This window comes from Phascolarctos cinereus, unplaced genomic scaffold (genome assembly GCF_003287225.1).
Source record: "Phascolarctos cinereus isolate Bilbo 61053 unplaced genomic scaffold, phaCin_HiC Scaffold_5;HRSCAF=322, whole genome shotgun sequence".
NCBI classification, from domain to species: Eukaryota; Metazoa; Chordata; class Mammalia; order Diprotodontia; family Phascolarctidae; genus Phascolarctos; species Phascolarctos cinereus.
In genome coordinates, this window is record NW_027555958.1 from 320,282,993 (window position 1) to 320,305,360 (window position 22,368).

The window sequence follows — 22,368 nt, forward strand, 5'->3', positions numbered from 1 at the left end:
ACAATTCACCAGGGAAGGAGAAAGACATCATTTATTGTGAAGCCTAAGTTCTAATGTTCCTTCCAACTCTGAGATTGTGATGCTATGAAAGCCAGTATGAATATCATAGGCTTTCCCTAAATTGTCTCTTTCCACACCATAAAGAATATAACATATTCCAACTTATTAAAATTTTAAATAATCTGCATGGAATTTGAACCTAATGAGTAAAAGGTACATACTAAAAATGTTGCATATTTACAAAAAGAAAAATTGAAACTTACTTTTTGAGAGTAAAGAGAGGGAATAGCAAAACAGGATCATAAGAGTTTATCCCTAAAAAAAAACATATAAAGAACTTCCTCCATCCCATTAAAATATTTTAATTCAGATAAAACTATTCACCTCAATAGGGCTAGGGTCTAAATATCTATTTTCCAAAGCTATGTTCTGTAGTGTTAACTCAAAAAAATTAGGTATTTAGTTTCTCCCCAACCCTCAAAGTCCATTTGAAAGCTGTCTCTGCCTGCTTGGAATCATCATTTTCCCCTCCTGGCAAGAACTAGTAGAACACCAAATTAGAATTTCAAAGCCAAACTAAGATAAGAGACAAAGAAAAACTATTTAGCCAAAAGGTCTGGGAAAGAGTAAGAATCATGTATATTTTCACTGGAGTGTCCCAAGCCACATTCAAGTCTTAGGCTGTCAGAGCAGGTTGATGTTTTGATCTATTTTGCTTAACTGTATTTGTCTACTACAAGAGGTAGTTTGCGGAAGGTGCAGCTAGGTGACACCATAGATAGAGCACCGGCCATAGAGTCAGGAGGACTTGAGTTCAAATCCGACCTCAGACACTTGACACTGAACTAGCTGTGTGACTGTACGCAAGTTATTTAACCCCAAATGCCTCATCCCCTCCTCCCCCCCGCAAAAAAAGAGAGAGACAGTTTGGGGGAGAGAGGATATCGTGAACGAGAGAGAAAGGAAAAGGGTAACTGGGAAATAACAGTGATTTCTTTTAAAAGCAGCAATAAAACTTCTTTTTAGTAAGTTTAGATGTGAACAAAAATAAGTTAATATTTGAATATCCTCCAGGACAAGGAATTTCCCATGGAAAGCAGTAACAAATTCAGAAGGAATGTAAGCTTCTTTGATGAATATTTTTTTTTTATCCTTGGCACCTATCATAGCACCCTGCACAGGATGTGTTGGATTTCAAAGAGAATCTGAGCTCATTATATAAAAGGCTAACTTATTTATGGATATATGGCTATGCCAATTTCCAATTGGCTCCACTTAAAAATAAATGGCACTTACAATAAACGAAGTCTGTTTGAAATAGGTCATCTTGGAGAAATTAACATCTCAACCTGCTCTACTGCTGTGTCCCATGGCGAGAAAAGTTAATATATCTAGGACTTTAGGAACCATAAAGGCCACAAGGCATAAAGAAGCCACCATTCATTCTAGGCCCAAACAACAAAAACATAATAGGAGCTTTGGGGATCCTTGGCTCTGTGGCCCCATGTAGAAAGGAAGCCACAACATTCCAGATATTCCTTAAACAGTTCAAAGGGTGTACCAGGTTTATGAGTGGATCTGTTTTTTTCCAAAGAAGTTCCAACATCTGTGGTATTTCACTGCCATCTTGTGGCTAGGAGCAACATTACAAAGATGCTCAATCTTGGCTCCAATATTTTACATTTATAGACTTTCTACATCATTTAGTGAGGTTCTTCAGAGAGTGCCAGGGATAAATTCCACCTTAAACAATGCAATGAAGAATGTGGGTGAAAAACTTCTCAAGGCCTCCCAAATGATTTTAATATGGTCCACAGAATAGCCACTGAAATGCTAGCTCATAAAAAAGAAACATAACTAGATCCAAAGATCTAGTTATCAGGAAGATAACAAAATCTCCAATATCTATTAGGGGAATTATCTCAGAAGAATGAAGACAAAGAATATGCACAACCTAGCAAAGACAGATTTTTGTTTGTTTGTTTCCTGGGGAATGACATGGATTTTTTTTAAGAGAAGTGAAACTAGTTTTTTTGTTGGCATTTTACTGATAGGAGATTGCAGTAAATAGGTCAAAGGAGAGACAGATTTCTTTGGATATTATATAGTCCTCTGGGGTTTGAGTCAGTCCTCTAGGTCTGGTGAACCTAACTCTGGGCTATTCCTCAGAAAGAGAGACCTACCACCTACCATTCTGGAACTGAGTCTCCACTCGCAGGTACTGTCGGAGCAGATCCATCACCACAGCTTTCATGTGGCCTCTGATACCACTTCGGTACCTGTTAAGATAGGAAAGGTTGCAATTTAAGAGCCTGACTGGCAAAGACTCAACTCAAAAACTAGAAGGCCAAATTTTCTTCCTTAATTCCAATAAGCCTCCTGCCTCCAAGAAGAGCACAGATACAAAGGATAAACCCAGTTACTGTTCTAGCTAATTCACAATTGGAAAGATTAATTTGGGGCCAAAACCTGAAATATATTTGGCTATGGGCAAAGAAGAATTTCAATTAGAAACTAAAACCCAGTACATTAATAATAAGTAATCTGACTTAGGTTCCAACTGCTCTCACTGTCAGTGAGTCATCAATATGCCCCTGGAAATGGCTTGAAAACATTTTTGTGGGTAGTAGTTTTTACAACTATTATCTATAAAGCTTTAGAAAAGAGTTTTGTGGAAGATGAGAGTTGCAGACATCTCCTTCAGCTAGTGAAGACCTAAACAGCAATTATGATGCTGGGCCCACTATTAGGATACGAAAATAAACATACAAAAACAAAATGGGGGGAAAATAAGCCACTAGAATTTCTGTACCTAACTAGTAGACACTAAAAATGCTGAGCAGAAAAGTGGAAAATATTTCTAGCATCAGAAGTTAGAAGTGAAGGAGTCATCAAAAATTTGGGGGAAGAGTTAGCATTGTGAGCACTTTCTAATTCATCTGAGGTCATGGCTGCAAAAAGGTAAAAAGAAATATGTGCTATCAACATGCCCTCACCTCTGGACCAGCTGCACAATGCTCTGAGTGTTCATGAAGAAGACTTCTCGTTCAGACTTCCGGTTCAATGTAGCTGCATGACTGTCTAGGATGTTGGCGATCTAAAGTATAGGAAACAAAGAGAACTGAAGCCCAAGCCAACAAGAGGAAATCTAAATCATTTTATTCTTCATCCCATCTCCAATATGGAACCTTTTCTTTCATCTGCTGACATTACCCAGGAGTAATTAAGTATTAAAGGCTGTTCCGGGGCCTGTGCTATGAGTTAGCAGCTTTCCTCCCCTTTCAAACTTCCCTGTTGGATTTATGTCTGCTTCACCAAAAACCATCACACCAGGGCATGACAGGCAAGTGTGGCATGCTGGTTAAACTCCAGAATGCAAGATAAAAAGCTCTACCTCTCCCTCCTAGGTCAAAGTCATACTGCTAATGGAGTAAAGCAGTCATTCACAAAGCCACAAGAAGTTCCCCATACTAAGTTCACTAGAGAATCTAGGAGCTTCTCTTGTTGGTAGATTCCAAGGCCAAAGGAATAGCGGATACTGTATAAGACCTATCTTGTCATCATGGTTAATTCCAGGGGCATGAAATGCTTTCAAATAACTTCAGGTGTCTTATATTCCATGTATTTTAACTCTCCTTTCAATTTTTTTGCTTACACCCAGTAAAGGTTTCAGAGGGAACAATGCTTACAAATCATAGAAACAGGACAACCCACCAACACAACAATCAATTCTCAGGCCACACATCCTGTTGTGATCCCAGCCCCAAACACCTCGACCTGCAGCACTCTGGCCACACTGCATACCCTCATCACCCCAACTGACTATGACTAAGAGAAATACCTGCTGGCTGGGAAACTGGCAAAGAACAGAGGTGATATTGCTGGCATACTGGGCCATTTCCTTCTTGATGGACTTCTCCACATTGGGGGGTATCCGGCCAGAAACACTGGTCATAATGTCCTGCAATTCTAGGAGAGGTAGGGAAGGGTCTCTGAGGGTTTTCATCAATCTCTCCACCCAATCTTTTACCTGAGGATAAAGAACCAAAACAGTACACAGACAAGACAGGTTAACAGAGCTCCATGTCAGGTTAAACTGACATGTCCAAACTAATGAGCAAAGAGTTCTTATTCTTTGAGGCTCAAAGGTTAGAATGTCTGACCAAATTAACATTATGTTCTCTGAACAGGAAAAACATTACTTCAATTTCAAAACTAAAGATGCTAGTGATAAGACTTGTGGAGGTACTGATTTTTAGGTCCCTATTTCTAAAATTAAACCAGCATACAAGATGAGCAGGTATCTCAATGGAACAGGTTTTATAGGACAGGAATGATGCTCAAGTCTATCACTTAAAAAAAAAAACTCTTAAAAAAGAGTTTTAATAAAAATTGATATCCAGACTTCAGCAAACCTTGGCTCCAAGCCCCTGCCACAGGAGCAGGTAGAAGACATTGGGGAGTGAGTAGATTTTTGCGAACCTGTGGACTAAATAACTTAGTTTCGGGGCAGCTAGGTGGCACAGTGGATAGAAGCTCCAGCCTTGGAGTCAGGAGGACAGGAGTTCAAAATGACCTCAGACACTTGACATTAAATAGCTGTATAACCCTGGGCAAGTCACTTAACCCCCATTGCCTCACCAAAAAGCAATATGAACGAGTGAATGAATGAATAAATAATTTAGTTTCTAGGTAACTTAAAGAAAGGAGAGAAGACTCAGCCACAAATCCCTTTCCCAAGGGAAATGCTTCATACCCTGTTGCTAAAGAAAGGGTCCGGGAGGCAGTATCCATTCATTACATTGACCAGGTTATCCAGGACATAATGGAAGACTCGATGAAGCTTCTCGCCTCTGAGTGCTGTACTCTGGATCTTGGGCAAACTTCCAGTATGTAGCTCAGCCTGTTAACCCCACAGGAAGATTGAGTTACTTGCTATAATACTTCTAGAAGGAAATATAGTTGCAATAATTATGGTGTGTCATGGACCTCCCCCATTACTCCCATCCACCCCAAGACAAAAGGCATCAAGGAAGAATCAGCACATCAAAAGAAATAGAAAGTGAACCACCCTCACAAACACCAGGGTTACTAGGTCTACCCTGCTGCATGAACAAGTATAGAACATACACTGAAAGAGCAAGATCGTGAGGGAAACTAACCAATGAAATGCTAGTACACCTCAGGTCTTGCATCCCTTGGGAAACATAAGCAACCAGAGTTATCTTCACACCTACCTGCTGAACCTTACTGGGGTTATCCAGCTGCAACTTGGCAATCACACAACCAGGGTCAAGAGCTGCTCCAGGCCGCTTGACATAGTGGATACAACCAGACTCAACAGATATTAAAGTCATTACCATCTTCATTACCTACAGTAGAATAACAGTTATCAATAGAGAAGCAGTTCAAATCCAGACAGAGTTTCCAGATGTCACTTTATTCTTTCCTTTGCACCTCGATGAAAAGACAGATTTTACCCCAAAGTGAAAAACAGGTCCTTCTCTGGAGACCTCTAAAGCAGAGGGTCTTGACCTTTCCATGTCACAGACTCCTTTGGCAGTCTAGTGAAGCCTATGGACTCTTTCTCAGATTTTTTTTTTAATGAAGGAAATGCCGAATTTGTTAGAGGTTAGTGAAAATAAAAGATTTTTTTTTGCTATCCAAGTTTTTTGACCCCTTGAAATCTATCGATGGAAAAAACTGGGGTTCCATGGACCCCAGGTTAAGAGCCGCCTACTTGAAAGGACATAACAAAATTACCCTTTGTAACTAGCGCCTGTACCTAATAACTCTGTCAATTTCTTGAAGTATAACACAACCTTTCTGTTGTGATTTGACCCTACTTTTTTTTTCATTTTATCATTAATGAGGCTGGAGAACAACCGGTCTGGTCACCCCCACTCACTGGTTCGAACTCTGCATTCCCAGACTTACAGTGACCTACCTCTCTAGGCTAATTTCAGGGACTCCCTACATTCTGCATTCTTGCCAAACTGGTCAGAATGTGCCCCTCACTCAATGTTCCATTTTCCCCACTCTGTGTATTTATTCATTCACACCACGAGGCATTCTGAGTGCATTCTTGCCTCAAGTGTGCTCGTCCTTCATAAAATATTGCCCTCTTTCAAAAATTCATGAAGCTTTCTCTGAGCTCCATTAATTATTATTGCTCTCCCTCCTCAAGTTACTTACACTTAAACTTACCTGTCAGCATACTGTGTTATGAGCCTCCCCTCTCCCCACCCTGTAGACTGTAAGCTCCTTGCAGGCAGGTATTATTTCATATAACAGTTACTTAAGCAATACTGAATTGACTTGACTCCATTAGTCAACAGAATTCATGCACTGATTCCATTTTGTCCTCCTGAGGGGACAGAGAATAAATACTTTTTTTCTGTCCCTTTTTCACTCTCACACATTCATGCCTGTGGCCACTTGTCTTTTCTTCCAATCACTCCTAACCTCAATCTCAGCATAGCACTGGCCAGCAAACACATGGCCTCCATCCTCCACAATGTACTGGATCAATTTTCCAGCAGAAGGTGAACGGAGTACAGATGGGTCATTCTCCTTCTCAAATACACAGGTCTTGTTGCCAATTGTGATACGGTACCTAAGGAACACAAGTAAGGCAAACAGTTCTTGAATCACTTCAAGATGCAGAAGTGAATAGCAGCATTAAGGTAAAAATTTCTTTAATGTTTCCCAAATCCCATGATCTTCCAGGAGACAAGAGAAGAGGTTGTTCCAATCACGGACTCCAATTGTTACTCACCTATCCACTTCTTCCTTCATGTATGTTGTATAGCTGCTACCATCATAAGACAAAAGTAATCCTCCATCACTCAGACGGTGCACATCCACCTCCACACAGGAGCCATTCATGATCACCACATATGAGTTAGGGGACTGCCGGGTCACCTGTGGACCATCAGAAGCAGCTGGAGTTGGACATGGTATCATTTCTAAGCAGAGCCCTAGAGATGACCCCAGAATAAAAGGGCAAAAGAAAACACCTGACACCAATGTGATAAGTCCATGTGACGCTAGTCACTCCTATTTGCTTTCTTCCTTTTCTCCTATTTCTTAGACCTGCTAAAGTAGCAACAGGTTCCGGCTTGGTCACACTGGTGCTACATGCACCTAAAGCAGTTGTTTCTCCCTAGTCTGAATTCTCTCTTCAGCCTCTTGCCTGTACCCCAAGAAGTTGAACAGAACCGCACAGACACTGAAGTGTGAAGGTGGCTTTCATACATTAAAACTACCTTAGGACATCCTTTATACAGGACCCTATGCCACTCAGGCGATTGTGCTGTATTTGAAAACTGCAAACCACCTCTAAATTCTCTTGATAACACTTACTACCTCACTCCTCAGCATACCCCACTTGCTCTTACTCCTCCTTACTTTCATTTTGTGGAATATAAATGATTCAGTCACTCTGTAGCCCAAATGTTTTCTGTGCCTCTTTCCTTAAAAATAAAAAAGGATGGAAAAGTGAGGAACAGGGTTCCTGAGATGCTCATACCTTCAGCACATATTTGGCCCCTTCGTAGATAAGCTCAACATCAACTGTGTTCAGAAGTGTGTGAGCAGGAAGGACCTGACCCCTGAAAAAAACAGTATGTATCATTCATCATCGTATGGCTCTCAAAGTCAAATAATCGAGTACAGTCAAACCTCAACTACCCCTCTCCGCTTAGTAAATAAATGTTGCCATACAAAAGGTTTTCTACCAGGGGAGTAACATTATGAAAATGGTTAGTTCAGGTTGGCTTAACAATATAAGCCCTGTTCCATTCTATGAACTTTCTGGTCTGTCCTTGCCTTCCCCCTCCCCTCTCCCAATCCATATGGTTTAAGATGTTTAAATTACTACTTTCCTTAAGTTCTTCCCTTCAGGCTTTTAAAAGTGGAACATAGCAAGTGAATCTGTTTAGCTAGCCCTGGAAATTAATTCAGTTTCATACTTGCCTGGCTGATGCTCTGACACAACTCAAGAGCCATCACTGACTATCAGTCTATCGTAACTTATTCTTAAGGGCTAATAATAGCTACGTTATGAAATCAAGGCTAGTAAAGAGTTCAAGAACTTCCTAATCCAAGGCCTAGGAAGTAATGGACAGCTCAGGGAGGGTTCAGATACCCAAACATGTATAATCTATACTTAATCTATACTCTTCACATGAAATTCGAAATGAAGTAAATACTCTCTTTCAGTGTTGCCCCAGCCCAACCCTCAATACTACAATTACCCCCAAGCCATTCTCCATGACCTCCTTCCTTTCTCCAGCTTCAGAGAAAAGAAATCATTGCTTACAAAACTGTTAGAATAACCTGTATGCCCAATGACTGGGTATCGGCCAAATAAACTGTGTTATATTCCATGTAATGGAAAACTATAATGCGATTAAGTCTGACACACAAAGACATCTGGAAAGACTTTTAATGAAGTAATACAAAAGGAAAAAGCAGAACCAGAGGTAGGGAATATATACAAGTTATAAACTTTATTTGAGGAGAAAGTAGCAAATGAGAAGGGAGAGACAAAAATACAAGTGAAAAATGATGGAAAAATTGCCATGATTTTTTACACACTGAAGTAATTTAAATGTAAATAGTAACCAAGTGTAGTTGGCTGCACTAATGTTCAATGTTAAGCTTCAAATAAAACATCTAAATAAATATAAAAATTTTAACTGCTAGGAAGAGTCTTGAGAATGCTTGTCCTGGGGGTTCAGTCCTAAGATCAATACAAGTAGCTGGAGTAGATGACCACTGAAGTGCTAAGGAACCCCAAATAATCAAAATCCTACCTCTCTAAAGAGTGAAGGAAATTGGAGACACTGTTCCGAAGGCTCACATCTGCCACATGTAGAGCCCCACATACAACCCCCAACATGGTATCAGGACGCTCTGCCTGGGAGAAAGGAAAAGAGGGCAAAGAAAAAGCATAGTCAATTGGCACCTCTGGTTTCACTCCTCAAACCTGAAAGGCAAATTCACTGTGGAAAAAGTTTCTATTAGATTTTGCTTCTTTTAGCCCAAATTAACACTGGGACAATGGCCTCACCATTTTCCTGGTGCTAGGGCCCAGGCACACTGTCTTCTGCTTTCAAGGGATTGTGTGCCTTGATGCCATCTGGCTAACAGAAAAATGGCACCAGACTAGCTTTTTGCAGAATCAGAAAAGGAACAGAGGTAGCACGCTTTGTTTTCTCCCCTTCAAAATAGCAGGTACTTGGACAATGAATAGACACTGGTCTTTTTCCCAACCAAACCAAGGAAACCCTAGACTAGGGCAGAACTTGACGACAGGAGCAGGTCAGGAGGAGTATGAAATAGGGAAAGAGTTCCATTTCAATCCCAGAATGCTGTTCTCAGGCTTGGCCCAGGAAGTGACCTGGGGCCTGGGGGTGGGGGAGCTCTTAGCTTCTTAGCCTCTCCCAGAAGCCCCCACCTGTACTTTCTCAGCGATCAGCCTGTCTAGCCAGCCCGTGTCTATGCGGTTATGCTGGAAGCTCTCCGTCTCCAGCAGCTTGATCAGGTACTCAACAGTAGTCCGGAAGTCTCCCCGGATAGACAGCTCCTTCAAAGCCACCACCATGTTTCTAGAAGACAAGAGGATCGGTCTCAGCACAGGCTCCAAGGACAAGAGGGTGAGGCACATGGTGTAGAGGCAGGAATCCAAATGCCAATCCAACCCTTAGTAGCTATGTGACCATGGGCAAGTCACATGGTGTAGAGGCAGGAATCCAAATGCCAATCCAACCCTTAATAGCTATGTGACCATGGGCAAGTCTCTTAACTTCTCTGGGCCAGTATCATCCCCCAAAGAGTATGAGTCAAATGAGTGGCTATGTGTACCTACGAAGAGAGTATCCCATACCAGAAGTTCTCAAAGTGACATAATCACAGGTCTGTGACATACTGAAATAGAGCAACATCAAAACTCAGATCGGTGCCCTGGCCAGGAATTACTGGCAAATCAGTCACTTTTGTGATAATAAGAAGATAAATACACAGGCAATCCCACTGTTATAAAGAATACATATTTTATTGATGAATTAGAACAATAAAGCAATCATTTGTTGGGAGGAAAAATGCTCACCTCCAATTCCTCCCCCTTTACCACATTCATTTTCATTGCTTCACTCACTCACTACTGCCCTTTTTTTTTAAACCTTCACTTCTAGCTGCCTCACTGCTAATTTTTCTTGCTTCTAGAAGAATGACAGTGACCTCCCCCCCTTCCCCACAGAAGCAAGTGAGAGAAGGTGGGAAACACCACCACAGACATTGTTAAACAGCTGGTGTGGGGGCTAACTTTGCTGAACTGTTTTTCAGCCATTTCCATTTCTTGTCACATACATGGCTCATGAAGCGGAGGGACTATAGGGAGGAACACAGAAATGAATGTGACGAAAACATATTCAAAAATAAGATCCATTTTTACAAATTAAAGTAACAGTACACATCAAGTCGGATTACATTATTCCTAGGATTTCAGAGCTTGAAGAGACCTTGAGGATCACCCAATCCAGGGACTCTTAACCTGAGGTCCATAAATCTGGTTGGTTGGTTGGTTTAGTATTTTGACAACTTTATTTCAACGTAACTGGACTCCCTTGTAATCTTATGTATTTTTTATGTATTTAAAAACATTCTGAGGGGTCCACAGGCCTCCCCAGATTGCCAGAAGGGGAGCAGAACCGCTGATCTAATCTAACCTTCTCGTCTCATAAGTAAGTAAATAAGCACGGACAGGTGAAGCAGCTTGTCTAAGTCCCACAGCTGCTTGAGGCCAGAGAAAGGACTAGACCCGGGTGTTTTGACTCCCTGTCGAGTGCTCATTCTAACATGCTATATTTTCAAAGCTTTGATTTTTCAGAAACCCAGGCTATGCCTGAACATCAAAAAAGTCTCACATTCACCAAAATATTCATAACAGCACTTTTTGTGGAATAAAAAAGCTAAGGAAAAGGAGATGCCGACTGACTGGGTTACAGCTTAACACATCACGGCAGAAGAATGCTACGGAATGTGATCATTCTGAAAAAAAACAATTGTTATGAAGAACTCAGAGAATGAAGATAGAGACATATGAACTGACACACAACAAAGCAAGCACGACAAAGAAAATAATGAACACAATGAGTTCAACAATGTATAATTGGGGAGAACAAAAACCAAAACCCTGGAAGCTGAATAATTACAACGACAAGCTTAGCCTCAAAGAGGACATTAAAAATGGACTTCTGTCCCTTCTTTGCAGAACTGGGGGATATGAGAATATAATATTATATATATTGTCATACTCAGTTGATGTGTTACGTTGGCTAGTTTCGTTCATCTGCTTTTTTCTCCCTCCTTCCTTTTGATTCTTTGTTAATAACAGATGGCTCGACAGCAAGGGTAGAGAGAATGAATGTATTTGGAAATTTAGGAAAGGTAAAAAAATAGAACATCAACAAAAATTTAAAAACAAAATAACCCTTTACCCCCAAAATTTTTAAAGTGCACACTGACAAGGTAAATGACTTGAAATCAAGGGTTCTGACTATACCCTTAATAAGAAAGATGCCCTCTTATGATCTCCCCCTTTAGCTAACAAACAATAAACACTTCTTAAGCACCTACTAGTTTAGGCAGCTGGTAGTACCGTGGATGGAGGACTGAGCCTAGAATCAGGAAAACCTGTGTTCAGATTATGCCTTAGACGCTTACTAGCTGCATGTCCCTGGGTAAGTAAATATACTGAATAAAGTAGCAGCTGTGTGAGGAGAAAAATGGGGCTAGATGTGAGATTCAGTGAAGATAGAAACAGTAAGATTTGGCAACTGACTGGACAAAGGAGTAAGGAAAAATGAGAAGATGATGATCATGCCAAAGTTACGAACCTAGGAGAATGGAACAATGGCAGAACCTGCAAGAGAAACAGGGAAGTTCAGAAGAGGGGTGGTGGTGTTGCTAGTATAATGTAAGGTTTATTCTGGACACATTCAAGATGTCTCTGGGACAGTCAGTTGACAATGGCCAAATATACAGTTGGTAATGTGGAACTGAAGCTCAGTGAACAGGCTGGGGCTGGATAAAGATCTATGAGGCATCTATTAGAGATGATAATTTAACACACGGGAACTAATGAGGTTACCGAGAGAGAAAATATAGAGAAAAGAGGGAGGCTCAAGACAGAACAATGATGAACCTGCTACAGAGACTGAGAAGGAACAGTCAAAAGTGGTACAAGAAGAGTAGTCCTGCAAAGATCTAGAGAGGAGAGATTTTTCAGGAGGAGCAGTGTACAGTGTCAAAGGCAAAGGCAGCAAAGATGTCAAGAAGGATGAGGCCTCAAACACACACACACACACACACACACACACACACACACACACACACACACACACACACACACACGATAGGTCACTCCCTAATTAACCATCAGTCTCCTTAGAGCAAAAAGTTGAACACCTCCACATTTTAACAATCATATATTTGAACTATACCATTCACCAAGAGCAATGGTCCTATTTCTTTTCCCCATTTCCCCACCCCAAAATAAGTTTTTTGGTGGTTTTTTTAATGTAACTTTTCTTTTTCCATTTAAAATTAGTATTTCTTTTCTCTCCCTCATATCTCCCCCACCACTGAAGGGGGGGGGAAGAAAAAAATCAATAATAAAATATGTATAGTCAAGCAAAATAAATTCCAACATCAGCAATGTCCAAAACTATGTTTCTTTCTGCATCTTAACTCAGTTCACCATTGCTACTCTAGAATCATGGCTGGTCACTGAATGGATCAGAGTTATGAAGTCTTTCAAAGCTGTGTTTCTTTACAATGTGTTTTACTGTACAAATTATTTAACTGGTTCTGTTCACTACATTCTGCAACTGTTCTTATATATCTTTCCAGGTTCGTTTTCTCTAAAAGCATCCCTTTCGTCATTACTTGGTACACCAATAGTTTTTTGAAAACCTTTTTGATTGTCCTTGGCTTTCTCTGTCAGCCTCTTCTTGCAGAACAACACCACCTTTGTATTCATTCTGTTACCTGCTGCTGTTTCCATCATTTATACATTAACTTTTTTATAAATCTAAGTTGACTTGATGAGTTTCTGTGCATTCACACCTTTGTCTTTTTGGCAATTTCAACTTTTGCCCCTTACCAAATGACTTCTCTTTGCAACCTAAGGATTTCTCTCTTCAAAATTTCCCCATTCTCTCTGAGCTAACCTCAATATAAAATTTTAGTCCTTGGGATCCTGCTTATCCTTTTGCTCAACCCTTTGAAATCGAGGGTGCATGTCAGGCTGAGTCTGGCTGTCTTCTCCTTCACTATCGTACATGCTAAGATGAAATGGTCACCTTTAGTCAAGCTTCTCACCATTACCACCCCCCAAAACCAGTGAGAATCAGGTCCATAATAGGGTCACAGGATCAAATTTAGCATTAGAAAGGACCCTAAGAGGGCACGTGGTCTAACTACTGTATTTTACAGATGAGGAAAATATGGCCCAGAGAAATTAAAAGTGACTTGCCCAATGTTATACAGGTAGTACATACCACAGCCAGAACTGAACCAAAATCCTGACTATAAATCTATCATTCTTTCTAGTATACAACTGTGCCCATCATTAATCATCCACCTTTTAAAGAATTAAATTATCAAATCAAACCAAGAAATTACTAGCTTCTGTGCTTCTGGGAAAAAGATACTTTCTCAGATGTCCAAATAACTAAAGTCACCACTATGACTACAGCATCCATAAGCATGCCAGATGCATATTCTGTTTCCTGAATTCCTTACACCTCCTTTGGTCCAGGCAACCTAGAATACACTCTAAAGATAACATCACTTCGGTCTGGGTCACCACAGATCTTCACACAAATGTTCTCTATCAACCTTTCCCTATCTAGTCCTGAATTTTATAACAGATATCTACTTAACATCTGATGTCATTCCATCCCCTTTCCCCACATCCAGTCTCCTCCCTAACTACTGAATAAGGTATACTGTCCAATTCCAGTTACAGGTCCTATCCTACAAGTCACAGGAATACCCATTATGTCAAATTTACTCCTTTGTGTCCCAGTACAGCTCACTTCTTATTTGTACTGTGTGCAGCCTGTATAGACATCTGGAGCTAAGGGGTTTACTGCTAGCTGCTTTCTTGGATTTTGTCTCCTATGCATTTCTAGGTGTTTCTACTGACATTCTACATTGTCGTTATTCTATTTATTTCTATTCTGTTCTATTTAGCCTGGTGAAGATATATATTTACCTATAGGTATAAATATCAAGCATTTTCACCTTCCTTTTTCCCTTTCAGTTTAAAGCCCTTTCAAACATGTTTTTTAAAAATTCTTTTATTGATATCTTTTATATTTACATCACAGTCATTTCCAGAAATGAATGTTTCCTTAACCCTGCCCCCACAGAATTCCCTCTTATAACCAAGAACAATAAAGGAAAACCACCTGACATACTGACTACATGGATGCAACATTCTGCTCTACTACTAACTTGCCTTCCTGCCATGAGGGAAGACATATGTTATATTATCTATACTCTAGAAGCCCACTAGTTTTTTAATTACTCAAGTTTGGTTTCCTTTTAGTAATCTTTTCATTAACATTGTTGTAGTAATATCATTAAGTACATTCTTCTTTGGGTTCAATTTATTTCACTCTATCAAATCATACAATTCTTCCCAAGTTTTTCTCTGAATTCCTCATAGCAACAATTGCTTAATGCACAATAATAATATTCTATTATACTCATATAGTGTAGTTTTCTGCAGCTAATGACTCAATGGATAAAACCTTGTGCCCGGTGTCAAAAATTATCTAAATTCAAATCCGGCATCAGACACTTACTAGTTGTTTAACTTTGGGCAAGTCACTTAATTTCTATTTGCCTCAATTTCCTCAACTCTAAAATAGGGATAATAATTAAGCATCTACCTCCCAGGCTTGTTCTGACTATATTAATTCATTTCCACCAACTCTTTTTATTAGGTTTGTGAGACTCCTAGAAAATATACTCCTATCAGCCTTATTAGGTAAGCCGCACAGCTTGCCCAACATTCCCACATCTTAAGCTGTAGCTCAGAAATATTTGTTGTTGTTGTTCAGCCATTTCAGTCACGTCCAACTCTTCATGGCTCCATTTGGGTTTTCTTGGCAAAGCTAATGGAGTAGTTTGCCATTCCTTCTCCAGCTCATTTTACAGATGAGGAAACTGAGGCAAATAGGGTTAAATGATTTACCTAAAATCCACAGCTAGTAAATGTCTGATGTCAAATTTGAACTCAGGAAGATGAGTCTTCCTGACTTCAGGCCCAGCACTCTATTCACTGTACCACCTAGTACAATAGGCTATACATCCAACCAACTACATGCTATATAATCTAGAAAATATGCATTCTTCATCCCTTCTGTTTTAATTCAGTGCACTGATAGGTCCACCTCTTTTGAACAGCCATCTGAAAAGCCAACAGTAACCAGAGGGTTGGTGCTATGCATACCTTCATTAGCAAATATCGGCAAACACCTGACTAGTGAACCCCTTTCCATTTGGGCTTGTGCCCAGATATGATCACTCAAGACAGTGCTAAATACAGTAGATGAGCATCTATCTCCCTGTTTCACGATATCTTACTCATTAGTGGTAAATCAGAGCCCTGCTGAAATCCATATGCTCTTAGCACGTGACACCCTATTGAAAGAGAACCATTCAGAGTACAAAAGGATGGCACTGGTAAACATGGCTTTTAGATCACCCAAAGAATAAGGTTAGTTCTGACATGACCCCACAACTTTACAGCATTTATATTTCTGAAGTTATTAAAGTTTAACAGTGCATTAAAGCATTTGTACATGCGTCAATTTAGCTATCCAAACGTACTTCTGTGAAAGACTGCAAGTTCCCAAGTTAAAACTTGAGAGATGCATTATTTCATGAATATAGTCAAGAACCTGAATACTTACGAAATGGCCTCCTCTCGGTTTTCTCCCCAGGAGAAGCAGTGACCAAACTGAGAATCTGCAAATTCATGAAGTCCACCAGCAGCAGCAACACTGAAATAGCCCCAGACATTCTTATTGCTACGGAAATTCAACTCCTGGACTGTTCCTGAGCTGGGCTTAAAACCCTGTTAGAAGATGGTGAATATAAAAGAAATCTTAGTACATTCTCAGGAAATCTTCTCATAGTTTGGTGTCTTGAGGAGCAGCCCTGGGGGGATGATCTGTACAGTTGGTCTAAGGGCCATGAAGCAGGTCTTCACATAAGTGTAACCAGGGGGGACTCATAGTGATCTAAACCTTTCTATGTCTTCCCCACCAGAGTAAAATTTATACATCTGAATACCGTACTTCAGTAAGCTATCTTTAGTTACCTCATCAGGATTCTCACTAGTGATCCGAGCAGCGATGACGTGACCCCTCGGGCAGGGGACATGAGCAGAGTTTTCAAAATCAATTGGTACGTCTCCCCAGGGTGAGACCCCATACATCATTCGGATATCTTTAATTCTGTACAGAGGAATACCCATGGCAATCTGAAGGAAAGTAAACCACATGTGTGTCAGATCACTGATGACTGGTTTTTCTGTAAACGTAGATGTTAACACACTATCCACACAATTCTTCCACCTTACAAACCACTACTGATCATTCCTACAGAACTTTATTCCTTTTTCATGGGCTTAAATTCCACAAATGTTGAACACATCAATACTTACTCAAAATTACTCAAAGTAGACTTGGCATCACTACATTTAATAATTTCCCCTGTTTTATCCTGGTTTACTACAGAAAGAAATTACTATTCAGTTTCTCCGTATAACTCAGAGTATAACTCTGTGTGAACTCTCAGAGTTCCTCTAGTAACCCAAATTCCCACTGACATAACAGGGGTGGCTAGGTGGCACAGTGGATAGAACACCAGCCCTGGAGTCATCAGGAAGGCCTGAGTGCAAATCCAGGCTCAGACACATAACACTCATTAGCTGTGTGACTCTGGGCAAGTCACTTAACCCCAATAGCATCATGTTAAAAAAAAAAAAAGACATCACAAAGGTGAACCCAAGAGATGCCACTGCTTCTCTCTCTCGAAGTCAAAATGCTATTCCAAACAAATAACAATGTATATGGCAGAAACAGGAATATTTAATACACAGATTACAATTACATAAAAAAATTATGAGGAAATAATTTTAAGAATCAAAAGAAGATATACTCTATATATGTTTGGTTATAAAACATATTAAATATAAAAAGAAATGAGAAAAATCAACACAAAAGAGAAAGCCCATGACTATGCAACACTCCCAGAAGGCACCAGGGTAGTCCTCAGAAACTGACAAGGTAAATCCGTCAGAGTCATAACAATACCATCACTTCTCTCAACCCCACAAACCACAGTGAATGAGATAAAAGTTTACTCCCTTTTCAACTTCAGATGCTGTAGAGCACATTTTGAAGGACAGAAAGGTATAATGAAGTGTACACTGAACATGGAGTCAGAAAACAGAAATGAGTCCTAGATAATCAGCTTCCTGATAGGGTGGGTAACTATGGCCATGTCATCTCAACTTTCTGAATCTGGTAAAATGAAAATATTACTTCTACTACCCTTCTCACAGAGGTATTGTGAGAGGAAAGTGCTTTGTAAACCATTTGAGAATGACTGTTCTCGTTTACAAGTAGCACCTAACTTCCTCCTTAGATGTTGCAGCGTTCTCTAGCACATCAAAGTAATTAAGAGGCAACACTATCAGGAGAACAGAAGAATCAGGAGATAAATTTACAAAATAACCACCAAAAATGTAAAGGAAAATAACTTAGAAAGACAAAAGATCTCACAGGAAGGCAACAACCAACTATGACTTGAGAAAACTAATAATGAAGCATACCACACACACAGTCAGAGAGGTGACCAAGCAGAGATGCAGAGTGAGACACACCTGGACATACCAATGTGCTAAACAGTGTGGCTGCTAGAGATGACCGGGAGTGGGGTGGTAGAGAGTTAGAAAGTAATAACAACAAGTGCAACAACAATAATGAAAAGTACATAAACAAAGCATTTAAAAATACATTGAAGAAAACAAATTCAAGAGACACATACCGGACAATTTCATTACGACCACATTAAATTTAATAGACATTTCCCTTTAAAACAAACTGCATAAGTGAAGTTCACAGTTTCATATTCAATCCTTTTTTTCCTCCTTGTATACTGAAATGTTGATTTTGCTGATGATTAAGTTCATAATAAAAAAGAATATTTAAGTTAAAAAACATTTTCCAGGAGTCACTGTTCAAGTCATAGGAATATAGAGGTGCTATATGAGTCATCCTTGCCAGAAAATATGCGGGCTACTTCGCCATTCTGACATGCAACCAAGGCAGCAGATCAACCAAGGAATAACCCAGACTGGTCCCAAACATAAGGAGCCTTCTTCCTGCAGGAGTTTTCCATATATTACTCAACAACCAAAGGTAAATCATTTTGTTTTCATGCATTATACTGCGGACCTGACTTATGGAGTGACCCTAAGAAATGCAACTCTAATTCTTAGGTGGCTAGCTCTGGCATTTCAAAACTTTCCTGTGTTTTTTGTCTTATTGGGGAAAACAAGTTATCCATATATTACATACAAAGAGCACAAATCATGAATCACAAAATTGCACAACAGAACTGAACATCACAAGAGATTCTGATTAAGAGAAGCTTCCTTCCTATCAGACACTGGTAAAGCCAGTTCTTCAGTTATCACTCACATTCCCAGCCTCCCCAGAGGACTCCTCAAGCCCAGGAGCACTGGGACTCACCTGGAGTTGGGCCGCTGGAAGGTTGACATCAGCCACCATCTCCGTACAAGGATGCTCCACCTGCAGCCGCGGATTCAGCTCCAGGAAGTAGAAGCTGCCATCCTGGCTGTAGAGGTACTCCACAGTCCCAGCACTGACATAACCTACCATCTTGGCAAGCTTCACAGCACACTAAGGGACAAAGTCATGGTGAGCAAGTGCAAGAACCCTATTATGTCCAAAATCCAGTCCTTGTCTGTTGCCTCTCACTAGCTCAAAACCTCAACACTTCCAACCATACAAGGGCTCAAAGACTTCTAGCTATATACGGGCAGATTTTTTCCTCCACTCTGACCATAACCCAAAATCTAAAGCCAAAGGAGAGCAGAGAGATGATTTATTTTGTTCACACTTTTACAACAGAAAGCTGACACACCCTACACATTCTTATGTATGGAGAAAGCACAAACAGACAACCCATCAAAGCACTATTTATCTGGCTTGTTTGGAATCCAGCAAAAGGGAGAACATAACTTATCTACTAAAAGAAAATGAGTGCTGATTCACTACATCAGACTTTCCAAACTTTCCAATCTGTGGTATTTTGCTTTCCATGGGCTTCTGAGATGGAGTTTTCCTGATTTTTAAAAAATGGAAACCATGCAACTTAAACATGCTTCTTAGAAAACTCTGCTGAAGAAGGTAGACACTGAGCTAAACTCTAGACTACACTCATGTGAAGAAACAAATATATAGCTCACTTTAACATGTAAGGTCCCAACTCAAGTAGCTACTCTGGAAGACAGGACTGACTTTCTAGCATGATACTCAGACAGACAAGTAATTCTGGGGTGGGTACCTCCTCCACAAATGGAAATTACAACTCCTCCAAATGTCCTCGCCATGGACAAAAAGTTATCTTGTGGCCAACAAGACAATAAACAGCCCATGCTTAGCTAAGCTTGTCTTTGAACCACAGACACACAATCTGCTGTCAGGTTCCAACACACTTAGTACATCTTGAAAAATATAAGGAACAATATTAAATTACTGCTAAATTTCATCTCCCTTTTCCTCTATCTTCCCCCAGCCAAAGGAACACAGTGTGATAGAGTATTGGTACATTTTTGGACAAAGGCATTTGTTTGATGGCTGAATTGTAAGAAGAATAACAAAGTTCTAATACTCTATTTTTTTGCTTCTCAAAAAAGAAAATACAAGATAAAGCATCTCTAGATCCACTGAATGAATTTCTGATATTCTCTGCATATTTACCCATAGGGATAATATACTCACCTCCTACCCCCCTGGATATATATACTCACTCACCCAAGCACCCACACAGAGGCACCCACACACATGTGAATACACTCACCTGTTCCATATGCTCAAATACCACTGGAGTTGCAATAGTGGCAGGAGCCTCTTCTATGATCTTCTGATGTCTTCGCTGCACAGAGCAGTCACGACCAAACAAGGAGATTGCATTGCCATACTGATCTGCTAAGATCTGCACCTCCAAGTGACGAGACTGTTTGGCCAGTCTCATCACAAAGATAGGGGAGCCAGGGACTTCAGCCTGAACCTACAACAGAGAAGGAAATGAACAACACTAGACTCTCTACATTTTTGCTGGAAATAGGAGAGGACAGGACCTGTGATTTCGTTGGTACACAGAACTCCCATATGAGGAAATTCCCTCTACCAATACACATCAGCACTTTCTCTGCAATTTACAGTCATAGAAAAGGTGCCTAAAACCCTAAGAAGTTAAGTGACTTCCCCAGAGTCACATATTCCTATGTCAGAGGCAAGATCTGAACCCAGAGTTTCCCAGCTTCCAAGTCAGTTCTCTATCATTATACCATGCTGCCTTCTCTAGTAAAAGCATTTCTGCTACTCTGATAAAACTCTTCTTCATATCTATCTTTCACAGGCTGTATTTCCAGCTACATTATACAATAAATTAAAAGGAACATAGAGACAAGCATTCATGTACACTGTAAGCAGAGAGGAACACAAAGTAGAAAATGCACCAAGTCCCGCAGCCACACTCTGCACCCTCCAGTACAAAGCCAAAGCCAAGATCCTGGTCCCTGTAGACCAAATGTTGGCCTCTTTCCTATAATTATCACTATCAGTTGCCCTAGAAGACCACTTTATGCTTTTCCAAAATCTTTTACATGCATCCTTACATTATTTCTAGAGTTACTTTTAACTATAAATCCTTTAAAAACAAATGTCTTTGACATACTAATCCAAGCAAAGAATTAAGTGTACTCTACCTGTCTGAAGAGGTTAGGGAAGTCATCTGCATTGTTCACTTTTCTGATTCCCTTCCCTCCTCCTCCTTCTGAGGCCTTGATCATAACTGGATAACCAACTTCCTCAGCTGCCTAGAAGGAAGAAAGAGAGAAAAAAGGCTAAGGAAATTAAGTGGGAAGTATAAGGGAAGAGAGGTAAGAGGGAAAATTATTTACAAGAATAGAAATTGTTTGAATACAGCAAGCTGTTAGTCAAATCCAGCATCCTACTATAACAAAGATAGGTATGACCTAAATTAATCTCAATTCTTACATTGCTAGAATTTTTTCTACATTCAACTGTGATGAGATACAGAAAGAAATTAAAATAAGGTGATATCAAGAATTAACTCAAAGACTAGATTCATAGGGTTGATAATATTTAATCCAAATTCCTATAGCTCCTACTTTAAAGCACCACAATCACCTTACAGCACAAAAATAATACCTAGCATTTATAAAGCACTTTAAGGTTTACAAAGCACTATATATATGTTATCTCTTATGATCTCCACAACAACCCTGGGAGGTAGGTACTATTATTATCCCCCTTTTACAGATAAGAAAACTAAAGCAGGCAGAGATTAAGTGACTTGCCCATGGTCACACAGCTAGGAAGTATGTGAGGCAGAATTTGACTCAAGTCTTCCTGACTCCAGGTCCAACACTGTATTCACTGTGCCATCCAACTGCTTTGAGAACCGAATTACCAAATTATCAACTATTTGTTACGTTTAATAAGACACAAAAGTATATTCGCTTCAGGAAAACTTCCCACCTACATTTAACCTAGAAGCTAACAGTTTCAAGTAGAGAACTAGATGCTCAACCCACTCTTTATTATTTGAATTTCATCCTAAAAGTGATTATAATACTTTCTATGATATAAAGAATTAACATTTTCAACTGAAATGGAACTACCACGATATACTTCTCTTTTCTGCAGTCATCTGCAAAAAACAGCAGTTCCTTCATATCATGGATTTTTTAAAAATTTCAACAAGGATTGAAATTAAAAAGGGGTTTCTGATTAACACTCAGTTAACCAAATTACTAAACTTACCCTCTATTCCCCACCCCACCCCCACCCAGCATTTCACAAATATTCCAAACATTTGACTAAGCTATATTTTACTAAATATTTACTAAATATTTGATTATAATATACCCACACAACCTAAAACTACCACCAGAAATCAGCTGTTCATCCCTTTATACTTTGAGGGGAAAGACCAGCCAAA

The 22,368-nt window shown here is 39.9% G+C and overlaps 1 protein-coding gene across 3 annotated transcripts in view; it reads right to left on the reverse strand.

Annotated features, from left to right (window-relative positions):
- The window catches only part of ACACA (acetyl-CoA carboxylase alpha), a 253,708-nt gene that overhangs the window by 154,551 nt on the left and 76,789 nt on the right, over window positions 1–22,368 (reverse strand). For all 3 annotated transcript variants that reach the window (XM_020991778.2, XM_078156110.1, XM_020991777.2), the window contains 15 exons: window positions 21,110–21,220; window positions 20,200–20,409; window positions 18,846–19,016; window positions 16,406–16,567; window positions 15,996–16,159; window positions 9,464–9,614; window positions 8,820–8,923; window positions 7,532–7,613; window positions 6,779–6,924; window positions 6,466–6,616; window positions 5,238–5,372; window positions 4,757–4,903; window positions 3,842–4,030; window positions 2,997–3,097; window positions 2,191–2,279 (listed from right to left, as the gene is read on the reverse strand). In XM_020991778.2, coding sequence (XP_020847437.1) covers window positions 2,191–2,279; window positions 2,997–3,097; window positions 3,842–4,030; window positions 4,757–4,903; window positions 5,238–5,372; window positions 6,466–6,616; window positions 6,779–6,924; window positions 7,532–7,613; window positions 8,820–8,923; window positions 9,464–9,614; window positions 15,996–16,159; window positions 16,406–16,567; window positions 18,846–19,016; window positions 20,200–20,409; window positions 21,110–21,220 — 2,113 coding nt within the window. The remainder of the gene's footprint in view (window positions 1–2,190; window positions 2,280–2,996; window positions 3,098–3,841; window positions 4,031–4,756; window positions 4,904–5,237; window positions 5,373–6,465; window positions 6,617–6,778; window positions 6,925–7,531; window positions 7,614–8,819; window positions 8,924–9,463; window positions 9,615–15,995; window positions 16,160–16,405; window positions 16,568–18,845; window positions 19,017–20,199; window positions 20,410–21,109; window positions 21,221–22,368) is intronic.